The sequence below is a fragment of the Perca fluviatilis genome, chromosome 14 (assembly GCF_010015445.1).
Source record: "Perca fluviatilis chromosome 14, GENO_Pfluv_1.0, whole genome shotgun sequence".
NCBI lineage: Eukaryota > Metazoa > Chordata > Actinopteri > Perciformes > Percidae > Perca > Perca fluviatilis.
This window is the reverse complement of record NC_053125.1, coordinates 15,125,553-15,144,342: the sequence shown is the minus strand read 5'-3', so window position 1 is coordinate 15,144,342 and position 18,790 is coordinate 15,125,553. Positions and strand designations below refer to the sequence as shown.

At 39.7% G+C, this 18,790-nt stretch overlaps 2 protein-coding genes across 3 annotated transcripts in view; one reads left to right on the top strand and one right to left on the bottom strand.

The window, feature by feature from the left end:
- The window catches only part of LOC120572733 (zeta-sarcoglycan-like), a 48,403-nt gene extending 40,444 nt beyond the window's left edge, over positions 1-7,959 (bottom strand). For both annotated transcript variants that reach the window (XM_039822124.1, XM_039822125.1), the window contains exon 1: positions 7,589-7,959. In XM_039822124.1, coding sequence (XP_039678058.1) covers positions 7,589-7,627 — 39 coding nt within the window. In that variant the 5' untranslated portion in view covers positions 7,628-7,959. The remainder of the gene's footprint in view (positions 1-7,588) is intronic.
- Positions 7,960-10,456: 2,497 nt separating this feature from the next.
- On the top strand, positions 10,457-12,882 carry LOC120572259 (dynactin subunit 6-like). Its single transcript, XM_039821495.1, has 7 exons — positions 10,457-10,548; positions 10,808-10,872; positions 10,991-11,096; positions 11,186-11,274; positions 11,653-11,700; positions 12,142-12,284; positions 12,403-12,882. The coding sequence occupies exons 1-7, from the start codon at positions 10,514-10,516 to the stop codon at positions 12,499-12,501; spliced, it is 585 nt and encodes a 194-aa protein (XP_039677429.1). The 5' UTR covers positions 10,457-10,513; the 3' UTR covers positions 12,502-12,882.
- The last annotated feature ends 5,908 nt before the right edge of the window (positions 12,883-18,790 follow it).

The window sequence follows — 18,790 nt, the reverse complement described above, 5'->3', positions numbered from 1 at the left end:
CCTGCAGCTGACCGGTTTACCGCTCCCCTCTCGCTGAGATCTTTATAATATTACTACCCATCAACCTTTCACCGGAATACATTTCACATGCCACGGGCACTGAGCAGGCTTTATGGAGCTATGTCCAGCAAAAGATGTGAAACGGATGGAGACGGTTGCCACAGGCAGTCAGTCAATAAAGGTGCTCTGAACAATGTTGGGTGAGGTTACTTCTTGTTGACGTTCAAAGTATTTTCAAACAAAACGAAGACTAACTCGCTCCTCCCTCCTCCTCATCCCGTTCCCTCCCTTCTGTGCTTCAGCGCACTATCCCGCCCCCCCCCCTCCCAAAAAAAATCCTTCTTGTCCGTTATTGGCTGAACACTGGAACACGGTTTGTGTATGTTTGCATGGTCCAGGTTGGACCACTTTAGGCTGTCTGCAGAGACCGCGTTTTTTTTACAGTGTGTTTAGGGGACCGGCAGCTCGCGGATAGTGAGGAGATGTTTGCTGTATGTGACAAAAAAATGTTAGCCTAAAAAACGTGTGACATCGCTTAGAGTACCTTTAAGTAAAGGACATCTCTAAAGCTCAGTCTTCATCAAATTTCACATTATGAACAAATTACAGGCGGTTTGTTTCTTTCAACTCAGTAGAAATGCAACAGGAGGTGGATTATGAGAAAATAGGGTCAATGTGGTGCCAGAGATATGCTCCCCACTCTGGTTGAGTAACTAAGTGCCTGCCAGCCAATGAGAAGCTGCTACATGCGAGCTCTGATCTGAGATCAGAGAGGATGCTGTCTGTCAAGTGCCTTCGTCCAGCCGAGCACGCGCAGTAGCTGTTCTCTAGCCAACTGTGACCGCGGGCTGACAGTGTGAAACTCCTCATCACAGTGTGTGAGGCTGTTCAGCTGTTGTTGGGATGAATTCATACTGGGGCTGCCTGCCCATGGATAATGAATAGAGCAAAGCGCCTCCTGGTAAAAATCAAGATAAAATGCCCAGCAGTGGCAGCAGAAGGTTTTATTTATTTTTTTAAAAGTTCCTCATACTTCCAAGGAGCAACTATTTATCATGCCAGTATAAATTGCTTTAATTGCATGAAACACACATCTATCAATGACACACCTGTGCACAGTTTTCCCCAGTGGGACCCCAGAAGTGGAAAGTATGCATAACTCAAGTCAGAATCCATGCCCCACATGCTAAATTTACACTCAGCATGTCATTAGCAAAGGACACTGATGGCAGGTATCATTAGATTGTATGTTTTCTGTGGCAGAGCAAGCAAAGACAATTTAGCTCAGCAAGATAAAGACTTTTCAAAGAGAAACTAAATTACTTGATTCAGTTTAAAATATTAGCAGAAACTGTATCCTGTGCTCCTCTTTACCTTATCAGTTCAGACAGAGTAGCTGCAGCTTACAGAAAGAGCAATGCTACAGAAAGCGTCTGTTTTAATATATCTTACAATGGGGAGGCCAGACATTGGGTTTTGTAAAACAGTGTAACAGTGTGAGCATCAGGCAGCATGTGGTGTATTGGCTGGTAAAACAGCTGGTACCAGACACAGGTATACGTCCTTCAGGCATGTTCAGGAATTCATAGGAACACCTACATTTTCAGACATTCGTCAAAGGCAGAAGCCTTTACCTTGTGGCTGCAACTCACAATTTTTTTTTTCCCCATTATTGATTTTTCTGCTGATTATATTCTTGATTTATGCATTAAATGGTCAGAGGAATGCCACCACAAAATCCTAAAACACAAAGTCACATCAAATGTTTTGCTTAGTCCAGCCAACAGTCCAAAACTTAAAACAATTTAATGAATTATAATGTTAGGACCAAGAAAAGCAGCGCATCTCACATTTGAGAAGCTTGAACCAGCCACTGTTTGCTTGACAATTTACTCAAACGATCAGTCAATTATAATAGATGCCAATTAATTTTCTGTTGATTGATTAACATTGATTACACAACTAATACATGCAGCTGTACTTTACATAGATCCCTCTAGAGCTGAAACGATAAGTCTATTAATCTGTTTTGACAATTGAATGCTTGTTTGTCTTTTCATTTCACAGGCAGAATAGTCAAATACTCTCTAGCGCCAGCCTGTCCAATGTGATGATTTGCTGCCATATGGGAAAACTGAATATCTTTGGGTTTTGCATTGTTGGTTGGACAAGCTATTTGAATACTTGTCTTGGATTCTGGGAAATTGTTTCTTATGATTTTCTGACATTTGATACAAACGGTTATTAATGTTTTCAAGAAAATAACTAGCAGATTAATTGAGAATGGAAACAATTACAACAATCACTGACAACTCAAAGCTTGACAATCAAAATTCCACATTTGCAACATATAACAAGTTTTGGTCAAGCAGTTTACTGGCCTTCTTATAAGAAATTGCAGTCATTTAAAATGTAACAAAGTCCTTTATATAGTGTGTGTGTGTGTGTGTGTGTGTGTGTGTGTGTGTGTGTGTGTGTGTGTGTGTGTGTGTACTGAAGCCTATATTTCCAAATATTTCCCATAATTGACACAGTTCAATGGAGGGGCATTGATTGATTGGACAATCTCTAAACCAGAAGAATAATAACACAGGGTAATGCACTTGAAACATGGCATCTAATAAGAGTCTTCTTCCACAGCCGTCCCAGTGGCTCACAACTTAACATCTTTAAGGGACCGTTTTTATTTGGAAGAACAGTTTAGTTCACTTCTGACAGCAGTGGCAGATGTCTCACAAATGGATGTTACGACTTTGCAGCAAATACAAGTGACCCACGTCGCTGACCTAGAAATGTCAATGATTCCAATTTAACCAGCGATACAGCTGAGGGACGAGAGCATTATGATAGGTGCTTACACAAAGGCTGAATATAAACTCAATGCAGTGTCACAGAAGGCATTTTAACAACCACAACATTACCATGCACATTCAGTAAAACCATACACTGAGTTACTACAAATCATATTCAAAACTAGATCGCTGCGGAGCTTTTGTCTGCTGTCTGCGGTGTTCAGACTCTGCTACATTCAGGAAGTGTCTTTTTCAAGAGCAGATACAATAAAAAATGGGAGTTCAAATATATCTGACTGCTTGAATTTCTTGATGAAAACCATGTGTAGGTGGCCGGGTTGGGTCAGTGGTTAGAGCAGGCACACATATATTGAGAGGCTTATGCCTCGACTCAGAGGTCCAGGGTTCGAGTCCGACCTGTGACGATTTCCTGCATGTCTTCCCACTCTCTCCCCCCTTTCTCACCTAGCTGTCCTATCCATTAAAGGCGGAAAAGCCCAAAAAATAATCTTTGAAAACCATGTGTAGTAATATATAGTAATAATGAGGAGGTGATGCATCGTGATATTGAATCGATAGGAATCGTTGATAGGATAATTGTAATTGAATTAAATCGTGACACCAGTGAAGATTCACACCCCTATTCAAGACATCCCTACACTTAACTGGAGGCTCAGACACTCAGAACACCACTTAAAATAACACAGAGAAAAAACGGTTTAAAAAACATCTTTTAGCCTATAGTCATGACCCTGGTGGACAGATTCAGTCTATTTTCAATCCGCTGTTGCTAGGGGAAACTTCAGCACTTGTAATTTCTATGGCAACCCACTGTTCCCAACACTAGTGGATCCTGTGATTTCTTTGCAGGAGTTTTAATGCATACATTACCCTGGTCGAGGCATGCCTCCTAAAGCTCGGTTATTCACAGAGCAAATGGAGGAGTGCATAGTGACCGTCATTTCAGCACGCCGGTCACAGCTGACTTTCACAAAAACGCTTGGACTGGACTGATCGAGATGTCCAACTGCAGCGGGTGTGACAACCAATTTGGACTTTTTAGAAACAAAGTATTAATTACAAAGCTCGCTGTGCAGGCATGTCACACTATGTTGAATCCCATTTATCAGTTCATGTCAGCTTTAACAGGTCTGACAATTAACACTGTAAATGCAAAAGCATATTGTTAGTCAACAGAGTGACTGAAAAATGTGCATGCACATAGTGGGTATGACCACTCCAAAACTGTAGGATTAATAATTTTTGCCCTTTTACTGTGGCAACTACAGAAACAGTCCCAGTAATAGAAAGAAGAAAAAAAAACAACTAAGATGCAACTGTCTGGGTCTGTTTAATATATCTTACCGACCTTCATTTACTGAAATAACAATTTTTAATAAACTGTCAGAATCCCATATAATTAGACTGATGATAGTTAAAACAACCAATGACATCTCAAACCAGACTTTCAACCAACTTATCTGGTCAGACTCTTACTAATTTGGACAAACAAATGCAGAAATAAGCCAACACGAGGAAGGAAATACGTTGCACTAGTGTATTTAAAACATGTAAGTTATTGTGATATTAATTTGTCCAGCTGAGTGGTTCTCAACCTCAGGGTTGGTCACAACACAATTTAATACTTACACACACACCAAACAGTGAATTAGATTTCCACTGTTTCTTACCCTGCCTTTCTTGAGCCAAAAGAAGCCTTGGACACAATTAAAAGCAGTGTTTACTCCTGCCTAATGACTAATATTGTGTATTTAGTAAGTTGATTTTCTTATTAAAACACGGTCTTATATCTTGTAACATACTGTATGTTTAGGACTTTCAAAGAAGGAATGAAGCTGTTCGAAAGCAAAAGGCGTTCTGCTCCTTAAAATATGTTAATGTATATGTTAAAGTACTGTTATCTTCTTCCAACACTTGTGATGTAAAGTTATAGTGTTTTGCACACTAGTGGCTGAAACTAAGCTTAAATAATGTAAATGATACGGTTGACAACAATCATAGGAAAGTGTGCACAGTTAGAAGGGACAAAGAATAATTCAGTGCTCAAACTTCCCATCACAAAAAAAAATCTAAAAGACCACTTTTCTCTCCACGCAGACAACCAAGATGAGAATTATTTTCCAGTCCAACATTTATTGTCTGAGTGCCTGCATCACAAACAGATGGATCTATAATCTACTCGGACGGTTTACCACCTCCAGACCTGATTACATGTAGTTTCTACTAATAGAACCTGAACACCGACGCAGTAACTTGCTTCTCTGAGGTACAATAAGCTATAAATCTTGTTTTTTTTTGTGGTGGTAGGGTGGGTAGGGGTGGGGTTGGGTGAGTTGTTGTTTTTTTGTTTTTTTATTTTTTTTTTTTTTTTTTTTTTTTTTTTTGTGTTGTGGGTGTGGGTTTTTGGTTGTAGTTGGTGGGGGTGTTTGGTGGTTTTGTGTTTTTTTTTTTTTTTTTTTTTTGGGGGGGGGGGGGGGTGGGGGGAGAAGGGTAGTCCTCAGAGCTTTGACTACAGACGTTACAGCTGGATCCAGGCAAAGCCAGCAATTACCCAGCAGTCCCCTACCCACTGCCAGCACGCCTCATCTTCACCAATTAGCGTCTAGGGTGATATTCTCCATGCTGTTTTGATCAAACAGGGACATGCTGCAGAGGCAGCAAAATGCAGCTGAGAATCCCGTAATGAAAGAAAATGAGACGTTATTAATGCTTGATAGTGTTAATCAGCGGATCGGCTAGCACTCTCTCACTCAGCAATGCCACAGGAGTCCCACAGGGCTGCCTCAGCTGGAAGTAGGAAAACATTTGAGATACCCTAATGACAGTAAAGCTTGTATTCATCCACCCTGCGCACGATCACTGCACAGTCGCTGAGGCAGCAACAGGGAAAAGGGATGGACACAATCATGCTGCAAGTCTGTCATACAGTATCAAAGCACCTATTCATTTCAGTTCTGTGGGCTTTTTAGTTTGACAGAAAGCCCAATCAAAGAGACAGAGAAGCCTGAATACACAGCTGCAACTGAGAAAACCAATTATACTTCTCAAATGTGCAACTCAATGCATTGATGTAACCATTTCACATTTAAGAGAGACAAGCAAGCATGCGAGTGAGGGTGCTGCTGTCATAAGTCGCTCCACTTGGATGTGAAATCCAATTTTTGTGGCTCCATCATCTCTGGTGGTGTTACAATAGCAGTGGAGCTCATCAATGGCTTAATTTTCTGCAGTGTTCTTGCCCTTTATGGATGGTAGAACACTTGCTTCAGCTAAAAGCAACAAAAAGTAACCCTACTGTAAGTATAAGAGCGGCATGGATCAAAGATCTCCTATAGGTCCGGCACAAGGAAAGGTCGCAACTGTTCAATCAGAGCACACAGCCAGCAAGACTGAACATCACAGACTGTTTGAAGAGGTGTCTTCAGAGAGGATTTCCTTTTGCCGTTATACGCAGCTCTGCTTTTGATAACAATTTCATGAAAAATATTTCTACTTGGCAACACAAAAGTGTTCAACAAACATTGTTGTCACCTCTGACCTTGTGATGCTGGTTTTGTTAAGTCTGTAAATGTTTGCAGCTCTGTCCGTTCCTTACTCAAGTGTGGATGATGGCTCTGGCATGGGGAGAAGACGACAAACTGCTGATGTTAATGGACACTTCTCCACAGCACAAACTAGCTTTACTTGCTAATCCCTAGAAAATCCTTGGAGAGCGCAACGGGGGCCATTTTGGACAGCACCCTATAGGCAACATTTGCATTCATCAGTGGAGCGCAGAGGGAGGGAAGTGCTAGACTAAACGGCGCATTATCAACAAAAGTAACGCCACAAAGCATTCTAAACAAAGCATCTGTTTTAATTAGAGAAGGTAGTGGATCCTTAAATCCCCTTCCAATAAAAAAAATAAATAAAATAAATAAAAAAAGCAGAAACATGACAAATTAGCTGAAAGACAAACTTGCAGACAGTCACTAAGTCACTAAGTGGGAAGTGCTGGATCAGCTCAGAGCCAGTGTGAGCAGGAGTGATTTCTTGACTGATAAGCGTGACTTAACCACTAAACCCAGAGCTGTGTCTGTGTGTGTGTGTGTTGTGTGTGTGTGTGTGTGTGTGTGTGTGTGTGTGTGTGTGTGTGTGTGTGTGTCAATGGATGAAATTGAGTGCACATCCAAACAGTAGCTCTGCTTGTGTGAGTTTCTGACACCGAGCTGCTTTTTGCACTGCAGCACGGAGACAACATGCCCATACTGTACCCAGAGGTTACTGCCTCCCCTGCTAGACTGGAATGATAATGAGAAACCATGCAGGCAGAATATTCATAGGCTGTCACATTACTGTGATTCTTAAAGAGGAGACTGTAACATGAGGTATAGTGCAAGAGGGAGATACGGTAGCCTATGTAAAGAACTCCAGGCAGGTGAGTGGTCATTAATCATCATGTCGCTCCCTGGAGAGAGATGCAACCACTGCAACACTACTGCAGACAGTTTACATTCATCTTTCATTAGCTGGGATTTTGAATGGAACAATTGAAGCACCTGTTGCAGAGAGGATTAGTGAGAAACTTGAGTTTGGACTGCTGAATAAAACAAGACAGCATCTAGATAAATAATGCATGAAGAGTTACATCAAGTAGCCCCCTGTCCTGTAAAGCAAGGTTAATAAAACTCACTTCCCTGCTGCATAATGTGATGTCCGTGTCAAACTATTCCCCGTTATTCCACCGATAAACTGTTTTCAGTTAACATGCACTTTTCCCACCATTGTTAGCTTACCTTCAGCGTCTCTATGTCGAGAGTAGCCGACTGCTCCATGTTACAGTCTCATTTGTCACAGTTACATATTTTCCACAAAGTTGAAACAAGCTAAGTACACGAAATGTAGCCCCGGTGCGCGAGCTAGCTGCGCTTCCTCTCTCCCATTCGGAAAAAAATGACAGTTATCCAGCGGGTTAAACAAGTCATAGTTGTTTTATCTACATATTAACAGTACTTTCAATATATTTTAAGCTGTATTATATAATTAGTGTTCAAACAAGCTACAGTCTAATTAAGACACGCAGGTTCAGGTGCTTCCGTCTGCGGATCACTTTTCGTTCAAGGAGCCGATGAGACGATTCCCTCTCCTTCAAAACCCAACCACTGTCAAGTCAGACGGGATGAGGATGATACTTCCGGTAAATAATTTCAAAAATAAAAATCATGAAATACACATGCATCTCTGATCTCTGGCATATTATTTTTTCTGGATGTTATTGTTTTGTACACCCACACCCTCTTTGATTATTATCTTTTTATTTATTTTTTTCGTGTTCTCTGTAACCCCAGTATTACTATGTTATATAATATATTAAAATGCAAATAAAAATAATATAAAAATGTAAAACAAAGTACAGCCTATCAGTAACAAAATGTAGCCGTCAGTGTTATATTAAGATAATACTTACTTACTTACTTATTTATTATTGATAGATTCATATGTAAAAGGCATTTTAATGTTGTTCCCAATCAGCTAAAAAAAATTATTTTACTAAAAAAGTACCTCAGCAATATGTTTCAGACATGAAGGAGTCCTGTAGGACTTTTTTTTTTATAAAGGGTAGTTTAATCTGTAATGATGTGTCATAATTTATAAACTGATCATTACTTTTGCATAGCCTGTACTATAAAACCTTAATGTGAAAAGTAACTACAACAGCTGTCAGATAAAGGAAGGCAAGTAACAATATCTTCTATTGAAGTGTAGTGGAGTAGAAGTATGCTACTTTATACTAATAATAAGTAAATAATGAAAAATACTCAAGTTAAGTGCATACAAATACTGTAGAACTGTACTTAAGTCCAGCAATTGAGTAAATGTACTTGGTAATTTTACACCACTGGGAAAATACCTTTTTCACATTCAGTTAAACACAATGAATACATATGTTTAATACAAGACTATGCCCTAAATGTGCCCTAAACTTACAGTTCAGATATCCATAACTATTTAACAAGAGGAGCCAGTAAGGGGCAGATGACTTTACCTTTGCCAAAATCTAATAACTTGAAAAAATAACTTTCATTTATAGAGCAAGTTCTATGTGGAATAAAATTCCAAGTAACATTCGTTTTATTACAGGAAAGGTATATTTTAAAAAGAAAGTCAAATCTTATCTTCATTTAAATTACTTATCATGACGTTTCTGATTGTGTGGTGACATTTTTTTGATTTTCGTCTATTTTAATGTGATCTACCTTAATGTTAGCCATGTAATATATTGTAATATATAACTTTCTGTTTGTTATTGTTTTCATTGTATTTTAATTGTAATTTTTCTTCTTGTTATCTAGTTTTGTAAGCAGATATTGTTGTATATATTTTCTTTGTTTACATTTTTTTTTTCTTATCAGTATATGTTATGAAATGTTTTAATATTGTCTGATTAAATGTTGTTTTGGACCCCAGGAAGACTAGCTGGTCGTCTAGGCATCAGCTAATGGGGATCCTTATAATAAATATAAATACAAATACAAATGTCAACTTGAAAAGACCACATTATAACCATAAATGGTATGCAAATGGGTGTTTTGTTGTTGTCATACGTAGCAAAGTATATATTTTATTATGAAAACAGGGTGTTGTTCAATTTCCTGTTTTATTATATTGAACTCTGCTTGACTTGACACAATTCAAATCCCATTTACAGTAGGAGGGAATGCATTGGTTAAATGAACTATTTAAAACAGAATTAGCCAGAATCAGCGGCTATAATCAGTTGCATTAGAGGTCACTCTTAATATCACATCAGAAGAAAAACTTTCTCTAACAGACTCTTATTCACTAGGCGTGTTAAAGCCATATAGCCTACGGGTTCATTTGACCATCACGAAAATAAACTTATTTTAAAGTTAAGCTACCACCAAAAGAGTATGTAGAGGCGGATATTAACGCGGTATGATTTCCCTCCCAAAGCACATACAATAAATGTAACTGTTCATCATACAGCGCAATCTATTCCCATCCTTTTGTATTTGATGCACTCTGCAGGAGACATGGTGACACTGCAATATCAATAGAAAATAAACTAAAATAGCTCAATACAGAATACAGAATACAAGAAAAAATCTTACCATAGGTTACTCGATAAATATAAGACATATAGGCCCTACCTATAGAATATCTATAGAATACACGATATAAAGGATATAGCCTTTATTTTAGTATATATACTAAAATACACTATAAATATACTAAACTACTACAACACTACAACACAGGAGAACATACTATATACATTAGGCAAGTGTGCATATTTGTTGAAGAAAGATGTACTATATCAAAAACATGAACTGATGTTATAGTATATTAGGCTTTATAAGGCCTTTTATTTTTTTTTATTTCGATAATCGGGTTAATGTGTGGCAAGTAAATCTATTCTAGTGCAAAAAGAATATGACTGGAAAAATGTTCCATTCATATTCTGAACATGATCAAAATACCTTTCTGCAGAAAGTTATTTTGATCATGTTCATAGTTTATGAAAATTCATAGTTATAGTTTTCTTTTCAACATATTAACAAATGTCCGTTGCAGTATCCTTAAAAACAGTACAAACAGTAGATGGCAGCTAGTTTCTCAGACAAAAGTAATCAAACCTGAGCTCCAACTCGGAACTCGTTCTAATCAACTATCGATACATTTTATTCATCGTCGCAAGGATGTCTGACGCAAAGCAAATCATGGCACAGAAGAGGTAGATACATACATTTAAACGGCGTTAACCTTTTTATATTATGAGTTAACTTTAGCTTTTAGGAAATAAAAATGTCGTTTCATTTCATAATAATCTTGCAAAATCACCGATGGCGACACCCTTATATAGCCTAGGTCGCGAATTGCATTTGCATTGAAACGCAGACTGACAGATTTGCATGATCAGCTATCTAACTGTTTATTCTGCCTGTGCTGCTTTGCATATAAAATATGTTCATATTATCTCTGTGTTCTCGCAGTGCTAAAATTGCAGCTGGAGCAGTTGTGTGTGTTGAAAGCGAAATAAGAGGAGATGTGACCATTGGTGAGAATTTGCTTTTAACGTCCCTATAAGCGCCATTTTTCTCATTGCTTATCCAGCAGCTGTATTCTCTAATAAGACAGCACTTTGGATTCTTTCTTCTTCTTTTTTTTTTTTACAGGTGCTAGAACAGTTGTCCACCCCAAAGCACGGATCATAGCAGAGGCAGGGCCTATTATCATTGGAGAGGGTAATCTGATAGAGGAGCAGGCACTTATTATTAACAGGTAGGCAGGCTACATTGTTTATTACAACATAATTTTCCTTTTTTGTCATCACTGTTTAACCTTATCTTATCTGTGTGTTTTGTCTGTAGTTATCCAGAGAATATCATGCCAGACACAGAGGGAGTGGAGCCAAAAACCATGACAATTGGGAGCAATAATGTGTTTGAAGTTGGATGTGGTATCCTTTGCAATGCAACTAACAATATGGGCATCTGATTGCAGTAGAGCCAGTCTGACAAATTGGCAAATATTAGCAGATATTATTGCAGATATGTCTGTTAGCCAAGAACAAGAAATAGCCTATCTACAGAAACACAAACAATGTGTTTGTGGTCATTTAGAAACAGTGTTGCAAATATAGTTTGTCCACCAGAGAGCACTAGCAAGTCTATTTCAGCAATTTTAAATGTCCTACTCAGTATATATCTTGGTCACAATTCTTAAATGTAATAATCCTCATATAAACATCACAGTGGGTGTTTATCAGGCTATAGTTTACAGTGACTATTCAATGTTTTAAATTCATAGGTTCAAATCCTTAATGATTCTGCTACAGTCTCTCAAGCCTTAAAAATTGGAGACAACAATGTGATTGAGTCTAAAGGTAAGTATTGTAATCACTCACTGTATTCCTATTAGGAGTGTGCAACCTGGATAAAATCTTCTATTATGGTATAATTTTAAATCACAGTATTATCAATATATATCATTATATAGTAGAAGACTTTCTGGACGATCAAACCGTTAATTGATAAAATACCCAGGAATGGTTAACACAATTAAGGTACGTCATCACATTGATGCAAAAATGACAATAGTGCCACAAAGCAGTTCTGCTCATTGATTTGTAACACTGCACACAATGGTCTAAATGACCAAGAGATATTAATATAGGTCTATATGATAGAGACCACAGTATGGCAAAATTGATAAATGTATAGCCTAATGTCTCACAGTGAATAGAATCATATTGCCCAATCCTAACTCCCATATCCCTTTAGTGTATTTTTCTAAAGTGCATCTTTCTGCCAATAACAAATCCCAGCTGATCTTGGGAGGAACGTGATCCTGACCTGTGGATGCATCATCGGCGCAAGCTGCCAGGTCAACACGTGTGAGGTCGTGCCAGAGAACACAGTTGTGTACGGTTCAAACTGCATCCGCCGTGTGCAGAGTGAAAAGCCACAGGTCAGTCTCCGTCGATGCCTGCCTGTTTATGTCTGCGAGTCACAAAGTTCCGTTGGCTTGTGCGCAGATTTGTGTAACCGGTGATATATTTTTTTTATTTTATTTTTTTATCTTGCAGCCTCAGACTCTGCAGCTCGACTTCCTCATGAAGATTCTGCCCAACTATCACCACCTGAAGAAGACGGTCAAAGGAAACAGCACCCCTGTGAGAAACTAAGATGGAGCTGGAGAGGGATTGTACCAAAGCATCTGCACACACTGACTCAATTCTCTCAACTTGCACTTGTCTTTTACTTTTTTACTTCAGTGTTGTTCCTCTGTGTCTAGTAGAATACCTCTGGCACTGAAAATGACCATCACACACTGTACATTTCTTCCTGCATATGAGAAATGTCATCATTCTTCAACACGTGACCATTTCTGGTTTTGCACTTTTGCTTTTAGATCAATGTTAAGACTATTTAGGATATATTTTGGACCGGAAAATGTAAATATTCGGTGCCAATTTTATGTTAATCAATGATACTCATATAATTGTACCAATAAAGATAAAAACACATTGCAATAAAAATTCTAATAAAGATTGCATTCAAGTATTCTGCTAGGTGTTGGTTTTATATTTCCTATATTTTTTTTACCACAAGGAGGGACCATTGAGCAACTGTTTGTTCACCCTCTGTGCTGTCAGCTCTGAAGGCTTTGTTTCATCAGGTGATACAAAAAAATCCAAATCAAATAGCGTTTATTAATAATACAACTAAAATATATATGTACTATCATGTCTGTTGTGCTAAAATCAAGTTTATAGTCTACAAATAGTCACTACAAATGGCTGACATTGGTGACTGTGACTGTAAGTGGATGTATCATTTAAAAAGTGCATTTAGCAAAAATGATGCCTAAAATGATAACTCTGGGTGTGGTAAACCTCATCTTGGATTCGGTGGTTGCCAGTCCTGTGCTCTCCCACTAGGGGCTGCCAAATTGGTGCCGCGGGTGCAGTGGGAATTCCAAACAGAGCCTGGTTTATTGACATTAACACAGGTGTGGTTGCAACTTGCATTTATACTGCAGCATGGGCCCAGATAATGCCTGGTGCACCCCCCCCCCCTTCCCTCTCCCTCCTCATGTCTGAGCCCCATGAGTGGTGCTCCCATCTGTGCCACAGCCTCATGGATTTGGGTGTGGAAGGATGTGTGTGGTGGAGAGCCGGTAGCAGGTCACTGCCTAACACACCTGGCATAAAAAAAGTTCAGATGTTACATTTTACAGTTGTCTCCTTTAACTTCTTGTGGCTGTAAAACAAGCTGAAGGCCTCTGCTCTTGAGAGTTTAAAGGCTTTGTGTCGTGCTCAGTGGGCAGGGCGCTGCACACTACAGCAGCTCCCTGTAGGAGTCCCGCAGCTGGTGTCGCATGCTGCCAATACTCATTTGAACATGTCACGGTGGAGTCCCATGAGGAGTCCACATCAACCAGGGGCTAATTATTTCAGCAGTGTAGTGCAGCCGGGGCCACGTCTAGGCTCCTTTCTGTTCTCACTTCTTCTGTTTTTTTCCCCCCCACGACCATCATTTTTATTTTGGGGTGTTGCCAAAGCGTCAGTTTACTTTAATATGACAAGGAAGACAGATGCTGGGCACAGTTGCACGGATGTGCAGAGTGACAAGGGCCTCATGGGGGGCAAGTGTGGTCTTTTAATCTGCAGTGGGTTTTTAGAGAGGCAAAATGGCTCTGATAATAGCAACTCATGGCAGGAATTTGAGAGGAAGTTCAAATGTTGTTCTATATTTGGACGCAGTTATTTATACCTCTCCCTTACTGTACTGTTGTGAAACTGAATTATCCAGCATCCACTCGTGTGTTTAAGGAGACTTTTGTACATCGCAGTGGTATTTGCTTTTCTTTTCATAGGATTATCTCATGTCAATATTTGGCCTTTGCTACAATAAGCAGCATTCTCTGAAGAGTCAATAATATCTTATCATAAACAAAGAGAGAAGCATGAGATTTTAGTTTGGAATACAGCACTCGATACTGAGCAAGTTGCTGTAACAATGTGAGTGAAACACAGGTAAACTTGTGTTTCTCCATCATACAGAGACATATGAAACTATGAATATGTATTTAAAAAGGAGGGGGGTAATATCATTTTGATACACTGTTATGGTCTGTGTTTCCAGCAGCACATGCAGTTCAAGTCTGGGTGTAGTCCACCACAGTCAGTCATGGTCAAACAGGCCACCAGTTGGTTTGAGAGGATAAAGGCTTTCTGACAGCTGACCTTTGCCTCCAGGTCCACTCCACCTTTAAAAAGTGAAATGTGACCTATAGGCTGCAGTGATTTCCATTGCAATCCCACAGAAATAATTAATTCCATCACAACAGGGACCCTGAAACACTGGATGTCATGCCTTTTTAGCTACAGAAGCGGCATGGCTCCGTGGATGGCAGTGGCAGTCGGTTGGTGCACCACTTTGGCTTAGACTGAAATACCTCAGCAACTGTTAGATGGATTGCCATGAAAATTGATACATGTATTCATATTCCCCAGAGAATGAACTCTAATGACTTTGGTGATCCCGTGACTTTTCCTCCGATGTCACCATGAGGTTCACATTTGTGATTTTGAGCAGGGGTGGAAGAACAGAAGTATTAAGTAGAATGTAAGTATCGAAATAAAATTATGCCAAATCCTCTTTCATGGTGTCATATACACATACATATGCAAAGCCGGCATGGATGCACAGATATGTTTGCGTGTGTACTGTATATGTACATAGATTTACATGCTCAATGCACTACAGTATTTGTAGTAATCTTTTTTTTCCTTTACTGCAAAACTACATATCATAAAAACTAATAACATACCGGTACTAACATAAAATCATGACCTCACAAAAACTTGACATGACAAAAACAAGATGTCCTAAAAAGAGAAAAGTTATGAATCAGAATAAGATTAGTAATAGAAGATTTAAATTCCAAGTATGCAAAGGCCAATACACAGGGTTCTGCAGATCAAAGCAAACTGCAGAAAGCAAATTAACTATTATTTTGCACACACACACACACACACACACATACACACACACATGTTCAATAAAGATTAAAGGCAGTTGGAAAGAGCTCAGGGTTTTAGTTTAACCTTTTATTGTTTCCACTGCACAACAAAAGGGAATATATAACTTACGTTTTATACGTACTTCCCTTTGACCTGCTTTAAGACATTTTAGGACCACTCAACAGCATTCAAAGGAAACATTATAGTCCATTACATAGACCTGTGTCAACATTTGGGAACTCAAGCCGAGGAGACATACTTAGCATGGTCTCTGCTCTCTACTGAACCCTTCCTCTGCCCGTCGAACCATGAAAGCTTATAGTACAGTCTGACACAGACTTGAGCCTATTAGTCAAACCAACATTTTTTCCAGACACCTGCCTCATCAATTTGGACTTTTTTGCCTTCTTGAAATATTAACCTCACCCTTTTCACTTTTTCCCTTCTACTTTTCCAGCTAACAAAGACACCCCTAACAAAAAGACACTTACATTTGTTAGGCGACACGTTGTTGAGGGATTATATTCTGGCAGAGGCTTGAATTTCTTCATGTGGGTGGTTGGTGATTCACTGTAAGTGGATCGAAACATAATTTGTGCACCAACATAAAGACTTGGGCATTATGTCTCAGTGATAAAACAGGGAAGCTTTACTAACTAAACTAAGTAAAGGCTTCTGTTTTTTTTTAGCGTGGCTAAACTTTGATTTATGGACCAAATACCTGCAAAACTAATTACATTCCAAATCTGCATTAGCTGCACTTTGTGTTCAAATTTTAGCAAGCTAAAAAACATTATACCTGCAAGGCATCAGCATTGTGGCTGCCTGATCCGTACGGGAAACCCAATCCGTTCTACGCATGTGCAAAGATGGTTGAGGTTAGGCATTGACCTCGAATGGTTAGGGTCAGGATAGTCTCGCATTGCCAGACCTTCCTTCATAGCGCTGCGGAGGAGGGTCTGGCTAGTCCACACAGCATTCCGGGATGGGAGAAAAACGTGCTCTGGTTTATTAGCATTTCTTTAAACCTATCACAATCGTCATGGATGGCACTAGGCGCCGCACGGAGCCCCAGTGCCGCTGCAAAATAGCTTCTGGAAGGAACTTGTTTTGGTGGAACATGTGTACGTTCAAAAGTTGTTTTAGTTGTGCAACAGAAAACTCAGATTGGACAGACAGTCTAGCTAGCTGTCTGGATGTACCCTGCAGAGATCTGAGGAATAGTTAACATAGTCCTCATAAATCCACCAGAGTTTAAAATTCCAACACAAAGAAAGAAAGAAGTCCATACGGTGGGCTACAGAGCAATCCTCGAAGCGGAAGGTCGTGGATTTAGACTAGGGTCAGGGTAGCCCATTGGTCAGGAAATAGGTTAAAAACCAATGAGGTTTCCACTACAGACTGTATAGTGACAAGCACGTGAGCATTGTCATTTTAGGAATGTAAGCATGCTGACGTTAGCATTTAGCTCACAGCCCCACAGGGTATAAGAGCTACTACCATAGCTGTAGGATTGTTTAGTCTTGTTAAAATGTAGAAGAATGTATTGCAGCAAATGGCATCCCAGAAAGCAGAAAACTGCAGACTGTACAGAAACTACTTGAACGTTTGGAAAGGAAAGAGAACAACCTGGACAACTCAAAACACAAAAAGTACTGGTAATGTCATTTAATAAGATGTTTATGTCACACAGAAGTTGAGTAAACAGAGCTTTGGTTGTGAAGAAGCCACTGAAAAAGACTAAACTAAACTAAACTAAAACAAAGCACCAAGCCTCTCCTGGCCAATTAAAGTGGGTCAATCTGACCACAAATTGCTCATTGGTGATCTTAGCGGAAGATCAAGGGCCACTAAGAATAAGGGAGGAACATTGTGTATCAGTAACTCAAAGGAATGGAATGGCCTGGCTCTAAGCCCAATGAGAGCCACTTACCCCACATCACTCAAAAGGGTGAAGTGTGTTGCTCTGCCAAAGCCAGAGCTGCTGTCAGGTCTACAGCCAGGCCTGCTTGTTTTTACAGATGACCACTAGATGGATCGCAACATTGTTCTCCCTCTGTTATTTTTTCTTCTTTTTGGTTGTTGTTGAGGAAGTTAGTAACCATGAAAAGCAGTGATGAGGAGTTTGCTTTGGTACTGAGTTGCAGGAGTGCAAAGAGAGTGAAATGGGATAGAGGCAAGACATCTATGAGTCATTTGACTGCCGACTGAGCGGATTTCAAGAACCACAGGGGCCCTCCCTCAGGGATCCACCACTGGTCAATACATCGGCATTGTGTCGTGATAGATTCTGGTTTTGATGCTCATATCAGGCTGACCTTTCAGTTATGAGTCAGTGATCCAGAAGACAATCTCGGATCATCTGATTTGTGTCTCAATCCTGCCTTGTGTCAGCAAAGGTTCTTGAAATATAGTTTAAATGTTTGTTATCGGGGCAACAAGAGATCTATTAAAGCAATAGTTTTACATTTTGGGTAATAGGCTTATTTGCTTTCTTGCTGAGAGATAGAGTTCAGTTCAGTTAAGTGACTTTATTATCCCAAATGGGAAACTTGATATGCAGTCAGGAGTGAAAGATAAAAAAAAGAAACACATTCAAGCAACATACAAATAGAGGCAACAATACAAGACATGAGTACAAAAAAGGTTTCCTGTATGCAATACACACAACACAGTGTATCACCACTGGAACAATCTCTACAAACAAAACAAAAAAGTACTACATTACATGTGCAAATGAAGCTTAAGAGTTCTTGCACATGGGACAAAGGAGTTTTTACTCCTATTGGTCTTGAACCGAGGTACTCTAAATCTGCGACCTGGGGGGAGTATTACAAACTCAGAGTGAAGGGGGTGGTTTGTGCAGTCTAATATAGACCGGGCCTTGCGAAGTACCTGCTGGTCAGGTCTTCTAGATGAGAAGATTGATACCACTTTCTGCCATTAAGATTATGCTAAATGTGGACCTATAACCTGCTGATTATTTTATTTTTTTACCAGGGAGGCCACCTTTTCTTTATGCTAAGCTAACCCAACCTGCTGCTGGCTGTAGCTTCTTAGCATCACAATCTGAGCTAGAGATGATAATTCACGATGTTATATCATACCGGCTACACTACTGCAAATCCCTTTTCAGCATCCTCAGCGAGATGTCAGGTGGGCAGCGGTGGCCTAAAGACGCAAGCTTGCGACCGGGAGGTCGCCCGTTCAATCCCCAGACCGACAGGATAAAATCTGGGTGGGGAAAGTGAAAGAGCAGCGCTTGTCCCTCCCTCATTACCACCACTGAGATGCCCTTGAGCAAGACCCTTACCCTCCAACCGCTCCAGTAAAAAAAAAAGAAAACTGGTCCAGAATGCTGCTGCAAGACTGTTGACCAGGTCCAGCAGGACAACTCCCATCACTCCCATCTTATCCTCTTTACATAATATAGAGCCTTGCATGG

Excerpts from the sequence above, each read along its gene's own strand:
- LOC120572259 (XM_039821495.1), top strand. The coding sequence starts at position 10,514 with ATGTCTGACGCAAAGCAAATCATGGCACAGAAGAG. Across the intron at positions 11,275-11,652 it reads TGTGTTTGAAGTTGGATGTG|TCTCTCAAGCCTTAAAAATT; the intron begins GTATCCTTTGCA and ends ATTCTGCTACAG. Across the intron at positions 11,701-12,141 it reads CAATGTGATTGAGTCTAAAG|CTGATCTTGGGAGGAACGTG; the intron begins GTAAGTATTGTA and ends AACAAATCCCAG.